At 38.4% G+C, this 23,308-nt stretch overlaps 1 protein-coding gene across 3 annotated transcripts in view; it reads right to left on the minus strand.

Annotated features, from left to right (window-relative positions):
- Positions 1-23,308, minus strand: part of LOC107094958 (ALK tyrosine kinase receptor-like) — a 506,212-nt gene that overhangs the window by 27,319 nt on the left and 455,585 nt on the right. For all 3 annotated transcript variants that reach the window (XM_015390903.1, XM_015390895.1, XM_015390885.1), the window contains 6 exons: positions 18,779-18,950; positions 16,749-16,896; positions 14,775-14,885; positions 11,119-11,260; positions 9,389-9,556; positions 8,064-8,162 (listed from right to left, as the gene is read on the minus strand). In XM_015390903.1, the coding sequence (XP_015246389.1) occupies positions 8,064-8,162; positions 9,389-9,556; positions 11,119-11,260; positions 14,775-14,885; positions 16,749-16,896; positions 18,779-18,950 (840 nt within the window). The remainder of the gene's footprint in view (positions 1-8,063; positions 8,163-9,388; positions 9,557-11,118; positions 11,261-14,774; positions 14,886-16,748; positions 16,897-18,778; positions 18,951-23,308) is intronic.

A 23,308-nucleotide genomic window follows, 5' to 3' on the forward strand; every position in this document is an offset into this window, starting at 1 on the left:
CTAATGTGTCTATGTTCACTGCGCTCTGCATCTTTAGACACATTCAGCGCCTCCATGTTGAGTGGAGGAGATGAAGGGTTTTTTTTGTGGAAAATATTTGTAGAGGCAGCTCATTAGAATAAGTTTGATTTGAAGAAACTTTGTTGTCTTATGGGGTCTTTGATATGACTGGATCTTAGGCAATAGACTTTGACTAGCATGTAAAATATGATGAAAATCTGAAATAAGATTTCAAACATTTATCATAGATTTTAATTTCTTTTAATATGTATGCACATATGTACTTTATTTTCAGGTCTTGGCATAGGTACTTATTTGGTGTTAGCTCTGGAATTGTTCTGGACTTGTTCTGGATTTGTTCGGGACTTCTCATCCAAGCACATGTTTATATTTTGCGTTAAGCCCTTTCATAGTATGTCTGTTGATCTTATCGAGTTGCCCAATATTCAGCCCCATTTGTCAGCTGTTAACAACCTCTTTGTTGCTGCTAAAGATGTGTATTCCCACAGCATTAGGGTCGGGTTATAGTTGACACATGTACAATCAGGGTGGCAAATGAGCCCCATCACCACATCTGCAGGTTTATACTCTGTGCAGGTTTTACCCCATTCTGGCTGGCTTCAGGGGGGAGTGTTCAGCATAAACAGCAAGCTGACAACACCACACAACAAAATAAAAAAAAAAATACATGTCAGATTAAATAATACTACTTATACTTCAGTGATAGTATCTAGTTGTTACTTTATTGTATATGTTTTACCATGTCCGTTGGTTGTGCTGTTCTTTTTACATCTCTATGCAGGTGATAAAGCGGATTGAAGATGTTTTATCGTTATCTCCCTTTTATCTCCTCTTTCTTTCATCTTTTCTCCTTTTTTTCCAGTTTTTTTTCTTTCCTGTTTTATTTACATTGCAGTGTCCATATAATCTAAAAAACTCCCTGCATGATTATAATAAAGCTATTTATATGCATAAATCAAGCTGAAAACTATCGATAGCCGTACTGCTTCACTTAAGAAAGTAAAATCTGTTGCGCACTTTTGGCATCAAGACAATTATCCTTTTTGCGACATTGCCAGACAGGACACTGTTAAAAAAAAAGAAGTTTAAACTTTTTCAAAGCCTCTTCTTGCCATCCAATACAGTCAGGATGTTTTCAACAATCTGTTAATAGTGGTAGTAGTTATGAGCTAAATTACAGGATGTCTCTAGATGCTACATTTGCAAACCCTCAAGCCCCTGTCACACTTTGTCGATTTAGCCAGCATAGCCCTGACGTCCCAGAATCTTCTAAAACGGCGGCATACGCTGGACTTTCTATGTATATTTGTCAATTTTGGGCATATTCATGGAGTATTTGTAACGAGTCCAGAACCGATGTCCAACAATAGCCTAATTTATGCAGGAAGCACAGCAGCATCATGTCGATGACATGTCCTGAAGGGGCAGCAATGCTCCCAGAGGTGCCCGGCCTGCATAAAAAAATTTATTTGATCATGGTATTAACCTGGTTGCTGTTTACTAAAACAAAAATAAATAAAAAGAAAAGGAAAGAAAGAAGGTTTGCAGTCACAGCAGATTTAGCGTCATGTCTGCTAGGAAGTTTGTTGGTTGTGGGCGTGAACGCAGGGAGAATCAATCACACTCACCTTCTCTCTCACCCTATGATGGGGATGAAGTCTGGAGGAAAACAGATGGTTTCCTCCTGTGAATTCCCTTTTATACCAAAACTGTTAAACACTGTTAAACAGTAGCTGTAAGTTAGAAACACGTTCAGCGATAAATACAGTCAAATACGTTGATACATGTTGGAGATAAGTTCTTGATAAGATACGCATAAGTTATGCACACGTTACTCATAGGTATTGGATAAGCTAGACACCACAACTTATGAGTACCTTACACCTAACATACGTCAAAGGTCAGATAACCTACCTGTGACTTATGGCCCAAGTATGAACATACACTGGCATACGTAGGGAAATTTAGCGTACTACAGTGTGCTTGTAACTTATACAGACCCATAATTTATCCAAACTATGCCAGCGTTTTTGCCAGATTTTTTGTATGCCACGAATATTCCAGTCAAAATCGTCAAGGTGTGACAGGGGGTCCACCTTTAGTGGCTATTGCTTGCTCTCCATGCAAAGTTACAAATATCTGAGCATATGAGCAATAAAGTTGAGTCTAAGTCAGTACAGAAATTCGGAATCCATGGATGCTGCATGGAGGGGCGCGTAAGCAAATTACATAATTTGGCCTTGCAGGTGCAGCAAGCATAATTTAGGATTATGCTACCACCACCATGTATTACAGTTGAGATGGTGTGTGCATACATAGGATTTTGTATTTTTCCAAAGAGTTAAATCAAAACTTAAAGATTGAAAGCATCCATCCATCCATCCATCCATCCATCCATCCATCCATCCATCCATCCATCCATCCATCCATCCATCCATCCATCCATCCATCCATCCATCCATCCATCCATCCACGCTCTAAAGGGACTTGTGCAACTCTGCGGTTTTGTGACAAATACCGTTCCTTGAAATGATAAATGTCAGTATAGGTCACCAAATGATGAATGGAAGACAGTAAAATGTACAGCCCAGTTTATCAACTCAAATAATGATTTATCAGTCTGTTCTCCTTGTCACACACTTCTCATTTATTCTATTAATCTGTGAACATTTTCATCACTTCCATTTTTGTCATTCCCACCCACATCCTGCTTCCCTAAATTGATAGATGGGGATTTTCTGGGTAATTGATTTACAGTGAATGTTAGGCTGTTATGAAACACCACTCTGTTTCTAAGAAATGACTACTATTTTAATCAAATCAGCATCAAATTAATTAAATCCCTTCATTATTCAGCACTGCTCTATTTTTATGAAGTTTTTTTCCTTGATTTTTTAGATCACATTTATTTGCATCCCGTCAAAGTTTTTTTCTCTTCTCGATTTTTGATCTTTTCAACCCAACACAGCCGGGTTGTCACTCTGACAGCCTAATAGAGAGGTGTCCCACATGTTTCGGCCCACAAAACCTGCAAAACTTTGGGGTTTCAATTTGAATTGAAATATTAAAAGTAATTTTTCCATGTTTCTGCTTTTAAAGTTTTTCTTATTACTAATATGAAAAAACATGTAGATTTAAAAAACTACAAATAAAAACGAGTCAAGTATTTTACAAGATTATTCTGGTTATGAAGGAAAAAGATTGTGGAGTTGTTGACTACAGCAGAATTGCTTCTCTTAAAGCGATGGAAACTATTTGAAAAACCACTTTACTTAGTTTTTTATTTTCCTATCGTTTCTGCTCCATAACAGAGCTGAGTGGCAATGTCTAAATGGTCGACTAGCTTTTAGCCAGCAGTGAAGTTTTCAACATCCTTGTCTTTAAAAGCCTGTCAGCTTTAAATGCAGAAGCAGAATGGAGCAGGAGGAGGACTACAGGTTCCAGACGGAGAAAGTGCTGAAAAATGAATCCCTTCTACCTGGAGAGCCTCTGATCCATAAAGTCAAGTCCTTTTTTTAGTCGCTCCTTAGGTAAAATATTGTTGTTACTTGATATTTAAAGGTTCATTGGATGTGCGGGCGAGCATTATAGTTGGAAGAGTAGATATTCCTAAAGAGAAACATCCAGGGGGAAGAGTCAGAGGTTTTTCGCCAACCTTCAGATGGAACATGGCTGCTTAAAAAGATGTCATAGTAGCTGCAACAGTTATTGGTTTGTATTTATTAAAGTATAACTCAAAGTAGTCAGTGCCAAGAGACTTTTAGGGCAGGGCGGAATGTGTGGAAGAGTGGCAGGGATGTGGTCAGATGGAAACAATGTGAGCCAGAGTAGCAACTAGCCTAGAGTGAGCAGAGGGATGCTGGGAGTCACACCATGGACAGATGCTTTGTGGTAAAGGATTTTCAACCTCCTCCATAGGTTGAGGGAAACTTTGGGGAAATGAGTGGGCCAGAACTTTATTATTTCAAGCCGCTTGCTATCTCTGAGATCCCCACGGTCGATGATCCGGCAGTGGAGTACCGGATGACTCTCTGCAGAGGTGAATGTCTGAGGAGTTGTATTCAAACCCAAATACAGTGACAAACACCAGTACCCATGGGTGAAAGTAGTTTGAATTCTTTCCATTACTATATACAACAAAATATTTGGCTTATATTCTTTTCTTACACCCTGCATGCATTTTAAAGGATTAGATTTCCTTTGAATATAGACCAATATAACCTGGATATAGCAGCTTAATTACACTTTTGTATTTAAGTTTTGAGTCTTCTGTTTCTTCACTTTAGCCATTCAAGAAAAATAATACATATTGAAATATTTTGGGCTGACTAATATTTTATGATTTATTCAAAATGAATTTAGACCATCCATCCATTTTCTGAGACGCTTTATCCCAGCTGGGGTCAGGAGGGGTGCTGGTGTCTATCTCAAGCTGTCTACGGGCCAGAGGCGGGGTACAACCTGAACAGGTCGGCAGTCCATCGCAGGGCATCTCTAAATCAACTATTTAAAAATATTTAACGCTCAATGTGCTGTCACCATTTAGTCAAGGTCTTTAGTAAAATGGAAAAGCCTTCATTGGCATCACGACAATGAAAATTATCAGGGATAGTACTTTTGAAGCTATACTCAGGCTGCTGCGACACCTACATGCTTTTTGAGAAAGATAAGGAGATTAGCAGGTATTTTAAATCTTGTTTAACAAGAACTAAACTTACATAATAACAGTTTCAAACATGGCATTTACTTACTGTTTTTGACACACCTCATATGGACCTGATGTAAAAAAAAACATACCATGAACCACCAAACCTGCCTTATAATGCCATGAAAATCCAGGACTCAATTAAAAACAATGTGTTTGCTGAAATGTAAAATTTTTTAAATAATAATAGTGAATAGACAAAATATTTTAAGACAATACAAGGAAAATTTTACATCTTATTTGAATAGGAAGAAAAAGGGTAACTATTATAAAGAACTATTTCTAATTAAGTCTGTATGGCTTTTTATCCCCAAAGCAGAACAAAACAGTAAGAATATGAAATATTCTTTCTCTATATGATATAGGAAATTCCTTTGGTAGAAATTAAAGGTCTCTCTTTTCACCTCTATTGAGCTGGAAGAAATTAAATCCTGTAAATTAGACAAAAGGATTTGCTACACTTGGCTGATGGTGTTGTTAAGACACATACAGTTTAGTAAGCAGAGACAGCAATGAGCAATGAGCTGTTGAGTGCACCACCAAAGTGCAAGCACAGACACAGACCTAAGCAAAGACAAAGACAGAGGTTGTCAGAGTTTAGCGCTCATCAGACACGTATTTATTGAAGCAAGGGTGCGTGAGATTTCAAAGCTGCAGACTAGTCTCACTGCGCGCTCGGATTGCTATCTGTGCGCTTAGGTTGATGGAACAAAATATCAAGCAGCAGGTCTTCCATGAACTGCGTAACACCCCAATATCTTTTACGGGTAGACACAACCAGTCTGTTTCGGCTTATTTTAACACCTGTGATTTAGGCCTGATAACAGCATGTACTGTTTGAAACAACAGGAAAATAAAATGCAATAGCCCTATCAATGCCTTTGGCAGCAATGAGGTGGCTTTAAGATAAATGTTCTGGAACTAAAAAGTGTCACATTAAAATGTACAAAAAGAAGCACATTTGGGGGTGAGTTAAGCTTTAAGTCTGCACACAGAAAATGTTCTTATTTTGATTCAAACAGTTGTGGCTGCTGGTTTCTAAACCATGAGAGGCTCAATGATGTTAATTAATTCCACACCTAACGTAATACATGAACGCATTTTTCCTGTCTAATGAGGAAAACCTCTCCTCTGTGTGATCACTGTCAGTCAATTTTTTTAGTGTGTTCTGCGTGTCAGCATCGCGCAGCCAGCTTCATGACCTGCCCTGGCCCACCCCTGCTCCATACACCCCATAAGATGCTGACCCTCACTGGAAGTGATGGATTTTTGTGTATCATTGAATCAGGGCTCCACTTTCTCACTGATTGCTTCAATGCATATAGGCTCAGAACACAACAGGGCTTTTCTAATAAAGACTGACAGGCAGTGTTCTTCTGCTCCAGAGCGGAGGGTGATCGGGTCACAGCTGATTAATCATACTCAACATACTCATGAACTAAAGGGTTTTTGAGGCACATTTAATGCAGACAACATTTATGTTGATTGAAAATACATATTTGAACAATAATTTTACAAACTTTAATGGTGAGTTTTAGGCTGCCTAGTATTCAATGAGAAATCATCACTGGTTTTTGAATATCTAAAATCTAAATAAATTCACTGTTGTCAGCTTGTTTTTCTAGGCTTAGTTTGCCAATCTAGATAGTCAGTAGGATTAGCAACTGGTTTTCCATTATGCAACAGGAAGGCGGTGAAGGTGGGTTTCAGTATTCATTAGTACTTTATTCACTTCGACCATTTAGGTTTGTACCCCGGGTTTGAGCAGGCTTTGTTTGAACTAAAGTTTGATGTGCTTGAAAAACTTTTCAGGGCGTTTAATTAGCTTTGTGTGAGCATTTTATTTATTCATTTATATATATTTTTTTAGTTTTTACTGCACTAGTGGCTTGTTTTTTCGACAGTAGGCTGACAGGAAAGGGGGTATGAGAGAGGGGGATAGACACGCGGCAAAGGACCACAGGTCTGATTTGAACCAGGGTTAGGCGTTGATGACTAAGGCCTCTATGCATGCGTTGTGAGCGCTCACCACTACACCACCTGCATGCCCTCGTGTGAGCATTTTAAATTGTTAATGTACACTTTTTCATACGGTGGTAAATGTATCCCAAGTACCACTTTTTTCAAACTATTTTTGAGAAATTTGGAATTTGAGGCAAGGGCTATTGTTGCTGATTAAAAACAGAGATGTAATGAATTAAGCATTATCATAGTCAGAAATATGTTGCACCTTCTGTTGTTTAGTTTTTAATCCACTGCTGAAAAAAAAACACTACTCTTTATAAAGCAGGTTTCAAGCACCTTCTTGCACAGCAGCTGTCAGATCAGTTTTGGAAGATAGAACTTTGTTATACTGATTTTTTTAATTACCTGTTAGATGAAGGCCTGGAGAAGTTGCTCTATGTCACTGAATTTGTCTACCTACTCAACAGAAAGTTTAAATGTTTATTGCTCGGTCGTGAGATGCATTCTAAGTATAACCCAGAAAAATGAAATCCATCATCAGCAAACCCACTCTGCGTTGATGGAAGAAACAAATGTCCTCCTCTGCATTTTCTGTGGAGGTAATAACCACCATCTGCTCTGCTCGTTTGCCTGACGTGCAGCCCCATATCATACCTGATTTTTCTTGTTTCCTTCAATCACTCATATTTAGATGTTTAAAAGGATCCGAACAAACGTTGCAGCATCGTCTCGTTGGCTGATGCAGATCAGGATTCGTCCAATCATCTGCCCTCTTTTACTTCTCTTTGGCAGACTGAAACCTTGTGTTGTGTTTTCTCACAACTACTTACTTAATTATTTCCCAATTTATTAATCATTACATTGGTTGTCCATTAGCTATTTTGGGGAATTCTGCTTTGACTTTGTATTTCTTTTTTTTTATTTGTTCCAAACTAAAATCCAGGTGATTCTGTAAAAACAAACCAACCCAATTCTGGAAGAAGTTTTGCAACCTTTTTCACCTTTTTACAGTTCATGCTGACATCTTTCTTTATGAGGGCCTATTTCCTGTCAGTAAACCAGCCGTAGTTGCTCAATATGAACTTTTAATGGCAGATTAAAAAAATTACACACATCCAGTTTTTTTTGTGAGGTTATGAGAATGAAAACTTAATTATATTGTAGTAAATCCAAAAAAGAAACGGTTTAATTTATTTCCTTTATTTATATATGTCTTTTCTGTTAATTATTTTTTTACCCTAAGGTTAAAAAAATTCTCCAGAGCAGGAATTTTTTCACTATGAAATTTATCAAAAGTTCCCTATACTTGTCTCCAGTAGTGAGACGTTTGTCTGTGTTTTAAACGTACTCATCCTCTTTTTCATCACGTTACCTTTCAGAGGATAAACATATGGCTCTCCATCTGGACCAAAGAACGATGTCCCGTCATCCCCATCGGCTCTGGGGTCATCATCTAGCGATGTGTTCCCTCCTGGAAAAAAGATTGGCAAAATAATTATAATTATCAATTACGGTAAGACGTATTAATTGTTAGTAACTGCTTCTATATAAATGGAACTCTGCTGTTGGACTCATTCTGAGAGCGTTTAAGATCAGCATTATCTGCAATCATCCAGATTCTTTTTTCCTAGCCACTGACAGGCTGAGCTGGGTTTTATCAGTTTCTGTCTGCATCATGGAAAGGATCTCTGAAGTGTCACTAAAGCCGAAGTCGCTATCTGAAATCTTGTGGGAGGTGACGTGTCGAGAGCTGTTTTAAAAGTAAAAGTGCTAAAAGAAAAATGTTCTGTGACTCTGAAACTTTTGCAGCACTTTAGCAGGTTTGGAATAGGTTAAGGATGGGGTTATTTGGGCTACATCTGAATGCTGCTTAACAAGCTGGACTGAATGTGGTTTGACAGGCTAAAAACAACAATGTTTTTCTTGACTGCCATTCAGAAAACAACATGGTAAACCAACTAATGCAAATACTTCTCCCAAACAGTTTTAAAGTTATCTTCTAGAATTCTATAATAATTCCTGTCTTAAGGATTTCAATAAAATGTCAACAAGGAGTGTCTCCTTGTTGTATGAAATTAGTAGTATTTGTTTGAAATAAGAGAAAATTTTCTTCCAAAGACTTATCTAACAGTGCCATCGTCTTTCCACTACTTGTCCATCCATCTATTGTAAATGTTTTAATATTAGAAGGAGAAGATATTTTCCTCAACCATCCATCTGCCAGTTCTTTTATCTTCTCTCAATCCATCTATTTGTCCATCCATCATGACTATTACATTTGCAGTACATTTATTGCATGGAAAGAAAACAAATTTTCTGCTGGAAATCTGGGCCTGAAGAATAGGAAATTTGGACATAAAAACATTTAACGTGCATGAAGGGAACAACCTTTGTTAGTTTGGGTTGATCAAGTTTTAAACCTGATCCAAATTATCCTCCAACTTCATTCAAAGGTGAAACTTCAAGCTCAGTGTTTTCAGGGGTGCAGGGATTAATATTTAGGAATATGGAACCCAAAAATATTAAAAGTTAACTTTAAATTTAGAGCCATAAAGACAAAAAAAGAGATGAAAGCAGTGCAGATTGCAATAAACAGAAATGTTATTTTAACAACTATAAAAAACAAGGTATTGCCAGGCAGCTTGAAGCAGTTTATTTATCAAACTTGGTAAAACTGACAGATCCTCATGAACTCACCTCTGTAGCCTCCGCCGCCACCTCCTGACACACATCCACCTCCTCCGCCCCCAAAGCCACCGCGGGTCTGCCAGAACTTCTGACAGGCCTGCCCTCCCTGGCCCCCCAACACCAGGGGTCGGCCACCCTTGCTGATCGGAGTACTGTCATTCCAACCTCCGCCTCCACCTGTCACCAAACAAAGACGCACATTTCATGTCATCTGAGGTAAAGTGCTTCGGAAGTTGGAAATTTCTCACATAGACAGTCTTCCATCAATACGTGTGTGCAGTGACTATGTAGTCATTGTCTCTTTTTTTTTAACCTAGTTTTAGTTGGAAAGGAGGCAGGAAAAGCCACCATCAAACAAGGTTGCATTTAATGTCAGTCAGATGGTGCTCTCTGTGGGTCAAGAGCAAGTTGACCTGTCAGAATGTCACCAAATAGGGAAGACTTGGAGAAATTACAGACCTGCAGCTCAGATCGGGAGGACTTACAAATAAAAATCAAGGCTTGGCTTTTAAAACTGAGAAATACTGCCAAACAAGCAGCTATTCCTAAAACATAATTAATGCTTTTTAGATTTTCAAGTTCTCCTGGAGATGTTCTCTTGGGATGAAAACGCTGTTGCATTAAGAAAACACCAGAACAAAACAAGCAGACGGGGTAAACAAAGCCTGGGTTGATGTACTTACAACAAAGTAAACATCACAATTCTGTTTTTAAATGCTCAAGTATTGTTCTGCAGGCTTCAAACAATCAATGTATTCATGCAGTTTGCATCCTATCAGGAATCAGCACCATATTCTTCAATAACACGTTTAGACTGTAGATTGCATAACCATCAGACATGTATGCATGTCATAAAACAATTTCATATTATAGAATATGAATTAATATTAAAATAGATGAGTTTGATAATAATAATTTGAGATTCACACTCAGACGACAATTTTGCAAAGAAACAGGGTTTGTTTTCAAGCTGGAACTGTTTTTCCACTTCTGCCAAAAATGGTTTTATTGACTTCTGCGTGGAGAGCAGACTACACTTTCCTTTCCTGCCGCTTTTTAGGCAGGGTGTGATTTTTCAGTTCACTGATCTCTGCCGTCATCTGCAGGCTGTAACAGCAAGAGGAAGGTTTACCCCATGTTCTGTTATGCATCACCAGGTGTTTAGCCATGTGTCGGTTGGTTAGAAGAAGGTAGAGAAGTGCAGAATCCATATCATGTCCTGCTAATAAATTAACTCAGCAACATAATATTGGGGTTAAATTATTGTAAATAAAGGATTTAAAAAAAAATGATTGACAGTATATAGGACAAAGGGAAATACAGGCATACAAATCTGATCATTATTATATGTTTTAAACCACTGGTTTAAAATGAAGATGTAACGTGAGAGTTGAAGAGGGATTTGACTTCAATAAAAAAAAAAATTTAATCAAAAGTATTTTCCAACTCAGGTCCCTGATTGACTCTTTTCAATTGCGAAACAGAGCACAATTATAGCACTGCATAGTGTTTGAGCACAAGCTCATACACAGAGGAGAAATATTTATGAAACATCAATTAAGACTTTACAAAACTCCGTCAGGGTGTAAGCAAGCTGCTTTTCCCTGAAATGAGTTATTTTGCTGACACTAATGACAGAATGAATGCATACACAACTCTTTCAGCTGTATTCACACACAAACAGGACTAAAGCACATCAAAGCAGTGTGTGTGCATCTGCCTGTGCTTATGTTGTGTACCTGAAGCGTGAGATTTCCCATTGCGTCCCGGTATGCTGGGGTCATAGTCCATCTGCTCCAGCTGGGTTTCTGATTGGCTGTTGTAGCCGCGGCCGCCTCCGCCAGCAGCGATGATGAGAGGGATGTAAACTGCTCTGTCCACCTATGCCAATATTTTTAACACTGTTAGAGTAAATTAGAATGAAGGGAACATTTAATCAGTTTGATAAAAAAAAAGAAGGGGGGAAGTGAAAGAAAGCAGGATGTGAGCTTCCTGGAAAGGCTGAGACTAAAACTCTGGATCCCTTAGACAGAAAGTTTCCTGCCTGCTGCTGTCTGCAGAAAGGGTTAAGCGTAGAGGACAAATTTTGCAATGAAAATTGGAGGTGATTATCATAGTAATTACAATTATGATTATAATGTTAAACTGAGGATTTATAAAGGTTTCCAATTTTTTATAATAATTCCATTAATTCTTTCAAATGTACTCTCTTCAATCTCAAGTAAATTTTCTTTTGGTTACGAAACACAAAGAGCACGTTTTTTATCTAACAGTTATAAATCTGTTTTGGATCCAAAACAAGACTTAAAACTAAATGTATTCACATCATTATGGTGTCTGTAAAAGTCCAATGTTTTCACTTAAATTGCAAGGTTTACTTCTGAGAGTGCATCTCCTGGTTAGACTTCTATACATTTGAAGAAATATACATGATATATACAAGTAATATACATGAAGAAATATAGTTTCTAAAATCACATTTAGGAATAAAATAAATAAAAAAGCATTGATTAAACTAAATTCGAACCGTCTGGACAGAGCATTAACATCCATGGGGGAAAAAAATCAATATACTGTGACATTGTACCTTCTGTAGATGAACAAAGTGTTTTCTTAAATCTACCTTTCTCATAGCTCATCCAAAGTAGGCAGTTATCCTAGAACTACTGAAATTATTTCGGATTACACATAAATAGATTAATTAATTCTGTGGGGAAAAATTTATTACTTCAGGGTTAGGGTTACGATTCATTCAGTGATAATAAACTATGGGACAGATAACCGCTAATAATGACCATTTAATGAGATGTTGAAATCTGAAGCGTTTGCAAACAGCCAGTTAATATTTACTGTGTATGGATGATGGAAACAAAATGAGAAGGAACCCATAAGATGATGCACAGGTCCTACCTGTCTAAGCAATGCTTTTATCCTTCAGCTTCTCCTGTTGCCAGGTGATTTCACCTAAATAGATAAGTTGATCCACTACCATTCAAGCAATAAACTAGTTTTCCCCCTAATATTATTGTGGTTACATCAGACTATGTCAGGCCGTTAATATTTATTGGTTTTTCTGAATATGTATTTCTGAAATCTGAAAAAAATATTTTCTTCTTTAAAATGAACATTTCACACAAAATGACACTCTTCATATCTAAAATAAACATTCTGGAATTTCAGATCTCCATATTCCTGGTATAGTTTGTGCTACTTTAAGTCGACCTACTCAGAGATGATCAAACTAACTTACAGCAGCCTTTGCACAACCAAAAACTCAGATTTTCCAACATCAGGCTAGATCAATTTAGAGTTGAGGATTTGAGTCTGAGTCTACTTAGCTTTAGTCACTCAGCAACATTTTATTGCAGTTTACATTCAATACAATTTCATTGTCATACTATCAAACATTTGGATGTTTTAGGTCCCAGTTCAATAAAATTAATATTAAAGAAAAAAACAAACAAAAAAAAAACAAATAAAGGAACAAATATGTGTGGCTCAAGTTCATTTTTCAAGCAGCTGCAGGGTTGGAACTGTTTCTTAGCCTGTTGGTCTTGCTCTGGATACTCCTCAGCACTGTGCCTGAGGGAGAGTCTAGCACAGTCTCTGTGCAGGAAGGATTCCTTCAAAATGCACCCTTCCCCTTGGATCTTGATGCATGAACGCCTCGGGTGGAAGGAAGGCTTCTCCCTACAGTCCTCTGTGGGGCCTTCACCACCGTCTGCAGAACCACCCTTCAGCAGCAGCGCAGCTGCAATGCCAGTTGATGTAGATGCAGTTGCAGAGAACATTGTCCACCACAGCGATAACATTTCTTTAGAAATGAGCTCCTGAATTCAGCTCTCTGCAGCTTCCTGAGCAAGTAGAGACGCTGATGGGCTTCCCTGATCAGACAGGAAGTGTTGACACATAAGGTCACTGGATAAATACGCAACCAGGTACCTGTAGCTGGAGACCACCTCCACAGCCAATCCTTGAAGGCACAGGGATGAATCTCTGTCCTTTCTAATATCCAACACCATCTCCTTAGTCTTTTTTCACATTGAAAAAAATTTTATTGTCTCTGCAGCACTGCACCAGATGTTAGACCTCCACTCTGTATTTGGACTGCTTTGTCGTCTGCAAACTTTACTATGTGACAGCTGGTGTGTCTAGCTGTGCATTCGTATGTTAGCAAAATTAACAGGAGGGGGCTCAGCATGCAGCCCTAGGGCAAGCTAGGTCTGACTGTTTAGGAGGAGATGGTGTGAATCCTGACAGTTTGAGATCTATAGTCAGTAAGTCAATGACTTAGTTCCCAAGTGCAGGACTCATTCGAAGAGAGGGGAGCTCTGCACTAAGGTCAGCACTAAGGTCTAATGGTAGTGTTGAAGTTCATGGAGAAATCCAAGAGCAGTGGGATGTAGGAGTTTCTGCTCTCCAAGTGGGTGAGGGCTGTGTGGACCACCGAGGACAAAGCATCAGCAATGGATCTGTTCCTTGCGTAGGGGTAGTGATGTGGGTCCACAGTGACACTGGTGGAGTCCTTAATGTGGGTCATAATATCCTCTAAAAGCATTTCATGACTAGCATGAATGACTACTTTTTGGTCAGTAGTCATTCAGGCCTACAGCTGAGGATTACTTGGTAACAGAGACAAAAGTTGTAAACTGTATGCAGGTTAGGACAGATGCAAGTGACAGTAAGGTTTTAAATATATCCACCAACACTTCAGACAACTATTGGGGACTGTCCCTTAGAACCCACCCAATAGGGGCCAATAGTGTTATGAAGATTGATTCTCTGGAGGATCTACCTCACTTCTGCTGTGGTCCTACAGAGGGGGATGTTACCAGGTGGTAAAATGGATCTTGTGCTAATGGGGGTCTTGGGGTATAGAACCTGTTCAGTGCACCTGGTAAGGAAGGAATTTAGATTGTAGCCCATTTTGCATTTGATGCCCTTCCACATGCGTTGTGGATCATTGGAGGGGGGAAGTGACCATACATTTTCAGGGCATATGTGGCTCATCGTTAAATTTTTTTATTTTCAAATATAGTATAACATCAGACTTTTAAAGCCAAAATGCTCACAGTGTTCTTACGACCTTCATTTCTTCTTTGGTGTATTTGAAATAAATCAAACATGTTTTCTCGTCTAAAGATATTTCAGCATAAAAATTGTGGTTTGCCTTTAATTAGTTTGATACATTTTTAATGTTTTTTTCTTCTTGTGGCTTTAAAAAAATCCCTTTGCCTTAAACATTTTGTATTTGTTCCATATTTGAACAGAAAAAATATTCCATTGCTGACATTTTTCCTGTTTGACCCTGACCTTAAACCTATATGCATAATGTAATAGCTGTTGGTAAATAATTAAAACCACCCATCCTTTGCAGACCTTGATCCGTGCTTACCTTGAACACATATGTTGCTCCACCGCCTCCTCCTCCACCTCCTTTCACTTGGGTTCTGTTCACCATAGGGCCACTCTGCTCCAAGCAGATCTTATTCAGCATGATGTTGGACTGCAACAGTGGGAAATAGGATGTCAGTTCGCTAAGACGTTTCATATCATGGATATCAGATATGTAAAGACGAGGCATCAGCCGAACCCCAGCTGATTTGAGTTCAGGAGTTTAGCTTTGCAGAAGTGATCACACATATCCTCATGACTGAAGCAGGCAGGTTGTGTTTTAGAATATACTTTGATCAGATTTTTCTTTATATACATGTTGCATAATAAAAAAATATTTGCAACCCTGAGACATTTTACTGTGGGATGGAACCAAGAGCCCTTTGTATCCCCATATGGAGAGAAAAGTGCTGCTGTTCTCCTCTCCTATAAAAATGAAGCTGGACAGTTTGCTGGCAAATGATGTCAGAAGCAGCGCCTCTACTCAAGCTCAGATTTCAGGGACTGATGTGTCGTCTTTCTGTGTGCTATCATGCTGAACAGCCTGCAGCCAGGCCTCCTTTAAGTGTAAAGGGGCACAACACTTTCTTTCTTTCGCTCTGTCTGAGCCTCAACTCCCAGATCTGTCTGAGCTGAAACTCTAAGAGGCCTTGAAGGGAAGACAGGGAGGAAGTCTGACTGTGATTGACAGGTGGGGGGGGCTCAAATGATCCAAAAGAGCCCCTTCTTTTTTTTATGTTCAACTTTCTCACTCTGTAAAGATAGACTTGTGTGAGAGGAGCTGCACGTGTGAATGTGTGTGTGTGTGTGTGTGTGTGTGTGTGTGTATTTCTCAAGACAAAGTAGCCCTCATCTCCAAAGGGAAATCTTGGAGTGAGGTGTTGGTCTTGTTGTCAGAGCTTTTCACTTTCAGTTAAACTTTGTAACACCCTCTCTCCTGTGAGCATAGAGAACTTCAAGACATGTCGGCCAAAAAAGCTAATAATCGCAGGACAGATGAGAGGACCCCTTGTTTTTGTTCTTTAGCAAAACCAAAACCACAACACAAACTAGCCAAGTGGGAATAAAAAGACAAAACATGGATTTAGCTGAGCAGTAACCACCCATAGAACTGTTGGAAGGGGGCACACACAATTACAGGCTCTGGAGAAAAGCCCGGGCTGCAAAAATGTCACATCTTGCTCCTAAACAAGCTAACTAACTTGTTTATCTGTTCCAGGAAAGCTATAAAACAAGGAAATTAGCAACTGGCCCTTAAAAACATTCTGAGTAGTTATTAGAATCTCTTTGTTTTTCTTTTTTTCTGTAGTTTCTCTGAAGATTTTCTCAATGATCTTTCTGGAAAAAAATTAAAAAGAAATTCTTTCCAAAGTATATACTGAAGTACTCTCTGAGACATGAAACCTGGTATATAGAAATCAAAGTTTTAACAAAAAACAACTTAGGGTTTTAAAGAATGCCTATTTAAAGTATCCAAGTCCAACTTTTCTCAGAACAATGAGACATCATTGGCAGCTCCCATGACCCATTACAATAAATTTACAAATGTAATCAAACTAAACAAGATAATATCTCTTAGTCTGGGAGAATCTTTACACAGAAATCCATCCATAAAAGTGTTGAAAGTCTTTGCAACATTTACCCAAAGGTAATTGTCTTTGGCTACCACAATACAATTATTAATTTGTCACATATGAGAAAAATTTCCATGGTAGACATATAAATAACAGTAAACTTATCCAAGAAGATTTTTTATTTATTTTTTAATCAAGGAGAGAATGAAGAGTAGCTCTTCTACCAATGCTTGCATGTTTTGATCGAGAAAAATTAAGACTTGTTCTGTTTTAAATACTGACCAGATACGCCAGAACCAATTTAATGTGCACTAAAGTCTTACATTTGTTTTACAGTATATATTTTTTTATAGATTTGCTGCAGATATTTCATAAAATTGATGATGAATGCATGGACTCACATTGGGGCAGGCATCCTCTCCTTGTTGTCCCACCAGGATATAAAGTAGCTCCCCTCTCCTGAGCTGAAAGTCTCCCGTTATATATACACCATGTGATCTGCTCATGGCCATCACGCTTCGCCCACCAGCTGCACCGTAGGCGGTGATCCTGAGGGGCAACAAACATTTAGATGAATAAAAAGCAAGACACATATAAAGATATGAAGAAGGGAAACCAAAACATTGGGTGAGAGTGTTTTTGGAGAATTTCTCTTATGGGAGCTTTAGATTCACTACTGTTTTCAGCTTATTTTAAAGGGCCACATCAAATTAAATACAGGCAATGTGTGAACAAATCTTAACAACATATGCTGTCTACAATGGTGCTAGTTTTCTCATATATGTAGCCCCAGGCTTTTCAGTTGCTTGTGTGCAGCTGGTTTATTGTGATTGGAACTTCTAGAGACGTCTACCAAAAGTTAAATCAAGGCTTAAACGGCTCATATCTTGAGGTTTGCCACAGGAATGATATTGATTTTTTTAAAGGCTGCAACAATAATCCTGGAGCACCCCACACCTTAAAGTTAACACACTAGCTCTAAATCTGGATAAATTTTCAAATGTTGATGCTCCACCATGGCAAGAAAGGTGGACAGCATTGGATTCAGGTGCAGAGTGATTCATGCCACATGTCCTCCCTCCTGATGAGAATCTGTAATCTTTCTGTGCTTGCTGGTAGAGGATTGATGCATGAAGCAGTAGAGTTAGGCGTAAGGATAGAGTCAAATTTTCTGCAAAAATATCAGATGTACAAAGGGTGGAGTGTGTAATGTGTACCACTACCATCCATCAGGGTGAACTCAAACACGGTAGGGCTGAGCTGGGGGGGTGGGCAAGCAAATTCACTCCAGCCCTCTGCCTCTCCCTGTAGGCTGCTCCATAGTAGACAAGAGTCCAGTCTTTCTGAATGTGCTGGATTTCAGAGGTCAGGGTATGTATAGAGGTCAGCCTGAGTATTTCCAATCAGTACTCACAGACAAACCAAAACCCCTAAGGCTGGCTCCATAGTGAAGTCCCAACTCTACTGTACCAGGTGATCTACATTTTTTTGGATTTCTGCACTTCTATTTGTAGTCTTCACCCAGAGCCTGTTTGCCAAGGGAGGCCTTACCAGGAGGCCCTGATAACATAGTCTATTGGATCATCCACTTAAAACCCCTTCACCACATTAAGGTGGGGGTTGAAGGAAATGTATATCTACCTTTATCTGGTAAAATTCCCTTTAAACATAACATAATTACTATAGTTTTTAAAGATTTGAAAACAGATGGATGCAGTGGAGGCGTTCTTGTGACCTTTTAAGCTACAGATAAGGGTAATTTACAATTAATGTAATCTAATGCAACACAATTTAGAAGAACTCGGTTATCAGGAACAGTTGGGTTATGTGTTATTCTTAGGTACAAAGTCCTGAGGAAGCCATGCGAATCGGCTCAAACACCTGTATGCAAGCAAGGGAATCAGCACCCATTATGTAAGTTCGGAAAGAAACAGGTTTTGTGTGCCAGAAACCGACAGTAGCTGATAACACAGTTTTCCTAAATTACCAAAAACCAGAAAAGTTTTTATTTTTTTTAATTTAATGGTTGATGGTAACAGATGTTTTGTCTTCTAATATACAGTACATGTAAATATCTGGTTTTATCTACATACATGGTTTTCACAATGCTTTGATTTTTAATTGGGATAAGAAAAATAGCCTGAAAAAACATCTGAATTTCTGGATATTATTTACCATACCACTGTTAAAAAAGTTTTGTCTGTTAACCCAGTCTGTTTTCTTTAGATTTGATCCACTAACCAGTGTTTTTGCCTTAAACTTACAGTGAACTGTTACAATTCATGGTTAAAAATAGGAGAGAATAAATCATGAACACTGTGAAATTGGGTCAGGAACAATCTAAAATTTTGGCATGAAGGATCTGCTGAAGCCTTGAATATAAATTAGCCCAGTGAAAACTAAATATATGCTACATTGGCAGCAGGCCTACCTGTAGGTGCCAGTTTCAGGGACCCGCCACATTTGAATGCCTTTGAAAGGCCCGTGGGTGCCGACCGTCACGTTGATGTTGCTGCTTCTGTAGGAGTTGAGGCACTGAGTGGGAGTCGGGCCCTCAGGACCCACAGCCCCACAGGTGTGAAAAATCCATTTCTTGGGTTCAGCTGAAGGAAAAGGAAAAAGAAAATGGTTTAGCTCTTTGTGAAACACACACAGCTGTAAAAAGACAAATAGTTTGACTCGGTCACACATGCAGACTCCTAGATGATGAGTTGGCTGACATTCAGAGCACAACACGACTCCCAGTTCTTCCATTCTTCTGTCATTCAACACTTCAACATCTCCCACTGCTCCATAGCAGATATAAAGCACATTATTACACAAGGTGAATGTAAGATCATAGACATAATAGCAGCAGAGAGTTCCTGAAAGGATCACAGGTGATAAACAGTTTTCTTCATTTTGCCTGTAATCCCATGAGTCAAAGCTAATTTAGGCTTTTTTCCTTTGTAATTAGTTCAACATCACTCTAGTCAGATGGACACGTAGGATCTAACAGCTGCAGTGCTATACCCTGATTTAAGATGCAGCCCTGAGGCAGATTTCTGTCTCAGAGTAATCCTTCTTCCAATAAAGTGTTTCATGACTTGTGACAAAAAGGAGGGTCATGGGGATGACAAAAAACAAAAATTGGTCATCTTTCCTTGTTTCTAAAACAGAATCTAAGAAAAAATGTATGTGAAAACCTAAATCAGACTTTACAAGATTCTGGAGCACTGCACTGAGATGACAACCAAAGCCAGATGCTCCTAATCAAAATTATTGAATAATGAATCATCTTCAGTATTACCATTTAATTAAAAGTAGCAGTATGATCAAAACAAGGCTATCAACTCTCACCCATTGGGCGTGAGACTCACGCATATCAGTGTCCTCACACGCTCTCACTCCATATACGTAATTTTTCATGCAAAAAAATGACATACATTAAAACTCAACTCCATTTCACTTATTTATATATAAATATACCACACTGATAAAAATGCAGTCCGTGTTTTCAACACAACCTTAGTTCTAACACACAAGTTTTTTATTTTCAACATCATCATATGAAGTAGATTTGCCACATTTACATTAACTCATTGCTATTCATCTTAAACAAAGCCACTGGAAACAAAAAATGTAGTTCAATCCAACCACAGGGGACTGAGAGATCAGGATTTTACCACAGTATTCCCCGGTCCTCATGGGAAATGTTGTCTTCCTTAAGGCAAAAATGGGGCTAAAATTAATCAAAACTGTAAGTTCTGTCGAACAACTTTAACTGTTTACCATGATTTGAGCTTGATTCGCCCTTTTGTTTGTTTGCCCAAAACACAGCCACGTCGGTGTGTTCACAGAACTAAACAGTAAGAATGTTCTTTTGATTAAATAACATATTTTCCGGGTTGGGCATTGAATTTAAAGTTATGCCACAACACAGCATAATTAATATTTTTCTGTTTTTGCTTTTGTTAAGACAACATGGTTCTTTAGACAAATGAGAGCAAAATAGAGATATATGAACAAAATGCACAGCATCATGTCTAAACAAATCCTACCAACTGTCAAGCATGGTAGTGATAGAATGATTATTTGGTATTTCAACTTTCTATTGATAAAAAAAACTCTTAAGCTTCACAGTAAAGGGATTCTGCCCCTTTAGAATGTATATGCCAGGGTCTTGTGCAGTCTCGAAAAATAAATCCATCCATCCATCCATCCATCCATCCATCCATCCATCCATCCATCCATCCATCCATCCATCCATCCATCCANATCCATCCATCCATCCATCCATCCATCCATCCATCCATCCATCCATCCATCCATCCATCCATCCATCCATCCATCCATCCATCCATCCATCCTCTCCTGCATATTCCCTCAGGGTTGCGATGGGGCTGGTGCCTATCTACAGCAGTCATGGGCGAGAGGCAGGTACACCCTGGAAAGGTTGCCAGTCTGAAAAAATTTGTTTTTTTAATAAAAATATTGGATAGACTATGGAAGAATTTTTTGTGATGTAATTTTATTATATGTCCCCTTGTCTTGATTTTCAGCTACAAATCCAACAATCCATCCAACCCGTTTTCTAGCAACAGGACCTGGAGCATTAAACCGATTTCAATTATTATGTCACATGTAAACCAAAGTAAGCCAAATGTGAACCAATCTGTTGGTCAAATGAAGATTCACCTAAACCAGGTCACTGACAGGACAGAATCTTCAAGCAAATCTACAACTAAATAGTTGAAATAGGAAAGAATCAAGGTATTACAAAGGGTATTACAGGGTATAACAATTATTTCAAAGAGCTGTGCAGAAACAAATGTCTGTACTATGCCTTAGTATCAGATTATGTAGGAAAGACCCATAATTACAATGCAGTGATTTTTTATTTTATTTCAAGTAAGGTTATATATGGGTAAATAGCAAATATAATAACAGGATCTCGTAATGTTTAAATGGTTATTTATTTAAATTAAGTTTGGCTCAAATGACACAAATTGGTTTTGGCTCTAAACAAAGACAACTCTTGTGTTTGAAAGGATTCCCTCACGTCCAGATGGTTTCCCACTTCAACCCATATTATCGATCTTGTTGGTCCATGAGAGTAAATGAATCCCCATCCAAAACCCACCACACAGCTGGCGTAATGACTAATTCGGTGATGAGCACTTGGGCAGAACAAACAAAAACAAGATGAGCTCTCTGAGATGAGAGTCCTCTCTTATAGCCACTGTTCACACTTGTCTGAGCCACTCACTTCGCTTAAGTAGGAATCCACATGCAAAAGACACCCTTATAAATTCTAACTCTGCCCCAGTATCACATACACAAAGTCTTTTTCCCCAGAACTTTTCCACAAGTAGTGAGCAATTACGATGACAAGCATTGGCCACCATCAGATGGAGGGCCCGCAGTGTGAAGAGGGAAATGGTTTCAGACATGTTGCAACAGAGAGGAAAAAAGAGAAACACAAACAAAACTGGAAGGAGGTACCTCCAGCAATGTCCAAGTAGTCTCTATCCAATCTGAACAATATCAAAACAAGTTAATAGGAAATATGTCTTGACTCACGTCACACTTCTTTAATATGTTTTCAAATATAATTTTTACAAATATAGAAAATAACAGTTTTTTATGGCTAGCAAAGACTCTTTTGAGGGCAGAAAGAATTAGTGATACAAATGTCCGTCTGGCATGTAGGAATCATTGAGAAAACACTAATCAGGAACATCTGAGTAATTCTGCGTATAACAGACGGACAGTCAAAGAAACAGATGGATTGAGCTTTTGTCAGACTACCCTACAAGGCATGTTGTGTCAAAAGCAGAAATCTTCAGATTTTGATATTCTTTTCTCTTGCCATGAAGGCATTTGGCCTGGGTGAATCCATGCCCATAAATCAGGAAACAACTGAGTCAATCAGCTTTGAGGCTGCATTAAAACTGACAGCAGCTCTTTGATCAGACCAACCATTCGATGCACCGGCGGAACAAACACAAGAGAACAAAACAAAAAAAAAAAATCATCTTTTACTTTAGGGCAACATATTGTGATCATCCACAGTGATTACATTTTATGGTAAGTAAGTGAACTGTTCGTGGTAGACTGCTGTATAAAGAGCTTGTCTTGAAACTAGTGTTTCATAAAAAAGGCCTTGGAGTCTCAGATTTGGTCATGTAATTTTTTGTTTCTAATGTAAGGAGACATTGTCTTTTTTTTAGTAGGGATGTTGCTCTGGCAGTTTTAATCCAGTTTAATTCCTTTTTACTGTTCATTTGCCAGCAGCTGGCATGGAACTGGCAAAAACACCAATTGAGTACAGATATTTCCGTAGTATTCCCATCTGATATTTGCTTGTGCAAAATTATGTTATATCATGATATTTTGTTGCCAAAGCGTGCCAGGGTTTTCAAGGCACAACCTCCACTTAATGCCTGAAGGTCTACTTTGTTACTTTTGACCGAAACCGTGCAGCAGATCCCTTGAACCCTATATAATGCAAGGTATGGACCAGACATGTTCACAAGTCATTTTTTGCAAGTCCAAGTCAAGTCTTAAATCTTGAGAGCTGAAGTCTAAGTCAAGTCTCAAGTCTTGAGAAGGCCTGTCGCAATAATCAATTTATCGCACAAAAAATTTTAATCACTTGATTAATAAAAAAAGTGCAATAATTTTCGTGCTTGCTTGTTTCTCCTTGTGTTTTCATTTCCGTCACTGAGACGGTATAGCTTAAAGGTCACTATTATATCTATGGAATGATCATTATCTTGAACTGGTAAATGAAAAATACAATTAAAAAAAACACACATGCAAAATTTTTTTCCTTTATTTTCTTTTCTTTCAAAAACAACTATTTTCTTACAGTATTTACCTGACATTTGTGGTTACAACTTTTTCTAGTTTTAGCAGTAAATGTCTGCTCTTTTATTTATTTTTTTTTATTTTTTTATTTATTTATTTTTTTTAATTT

The sequence above is a fragment of the Cyprinodon variegatus genome, unplaced genomic scaffold, assembly GCF_000732505.1.
Source record: "Cyprinodon variegatus isolate N-32 unplaced genomic scaffold, C_variegatus-1.0 Scaffold21, whole genome shotgun sequence".
NCBI classification, from domain to species: Eukaryota; Metazoa; Chordata; class Actinopteri; order Cyprinodontiformes; family Cyprinodontidae; genus Cyprinodon; species Cyprinodon variegatus.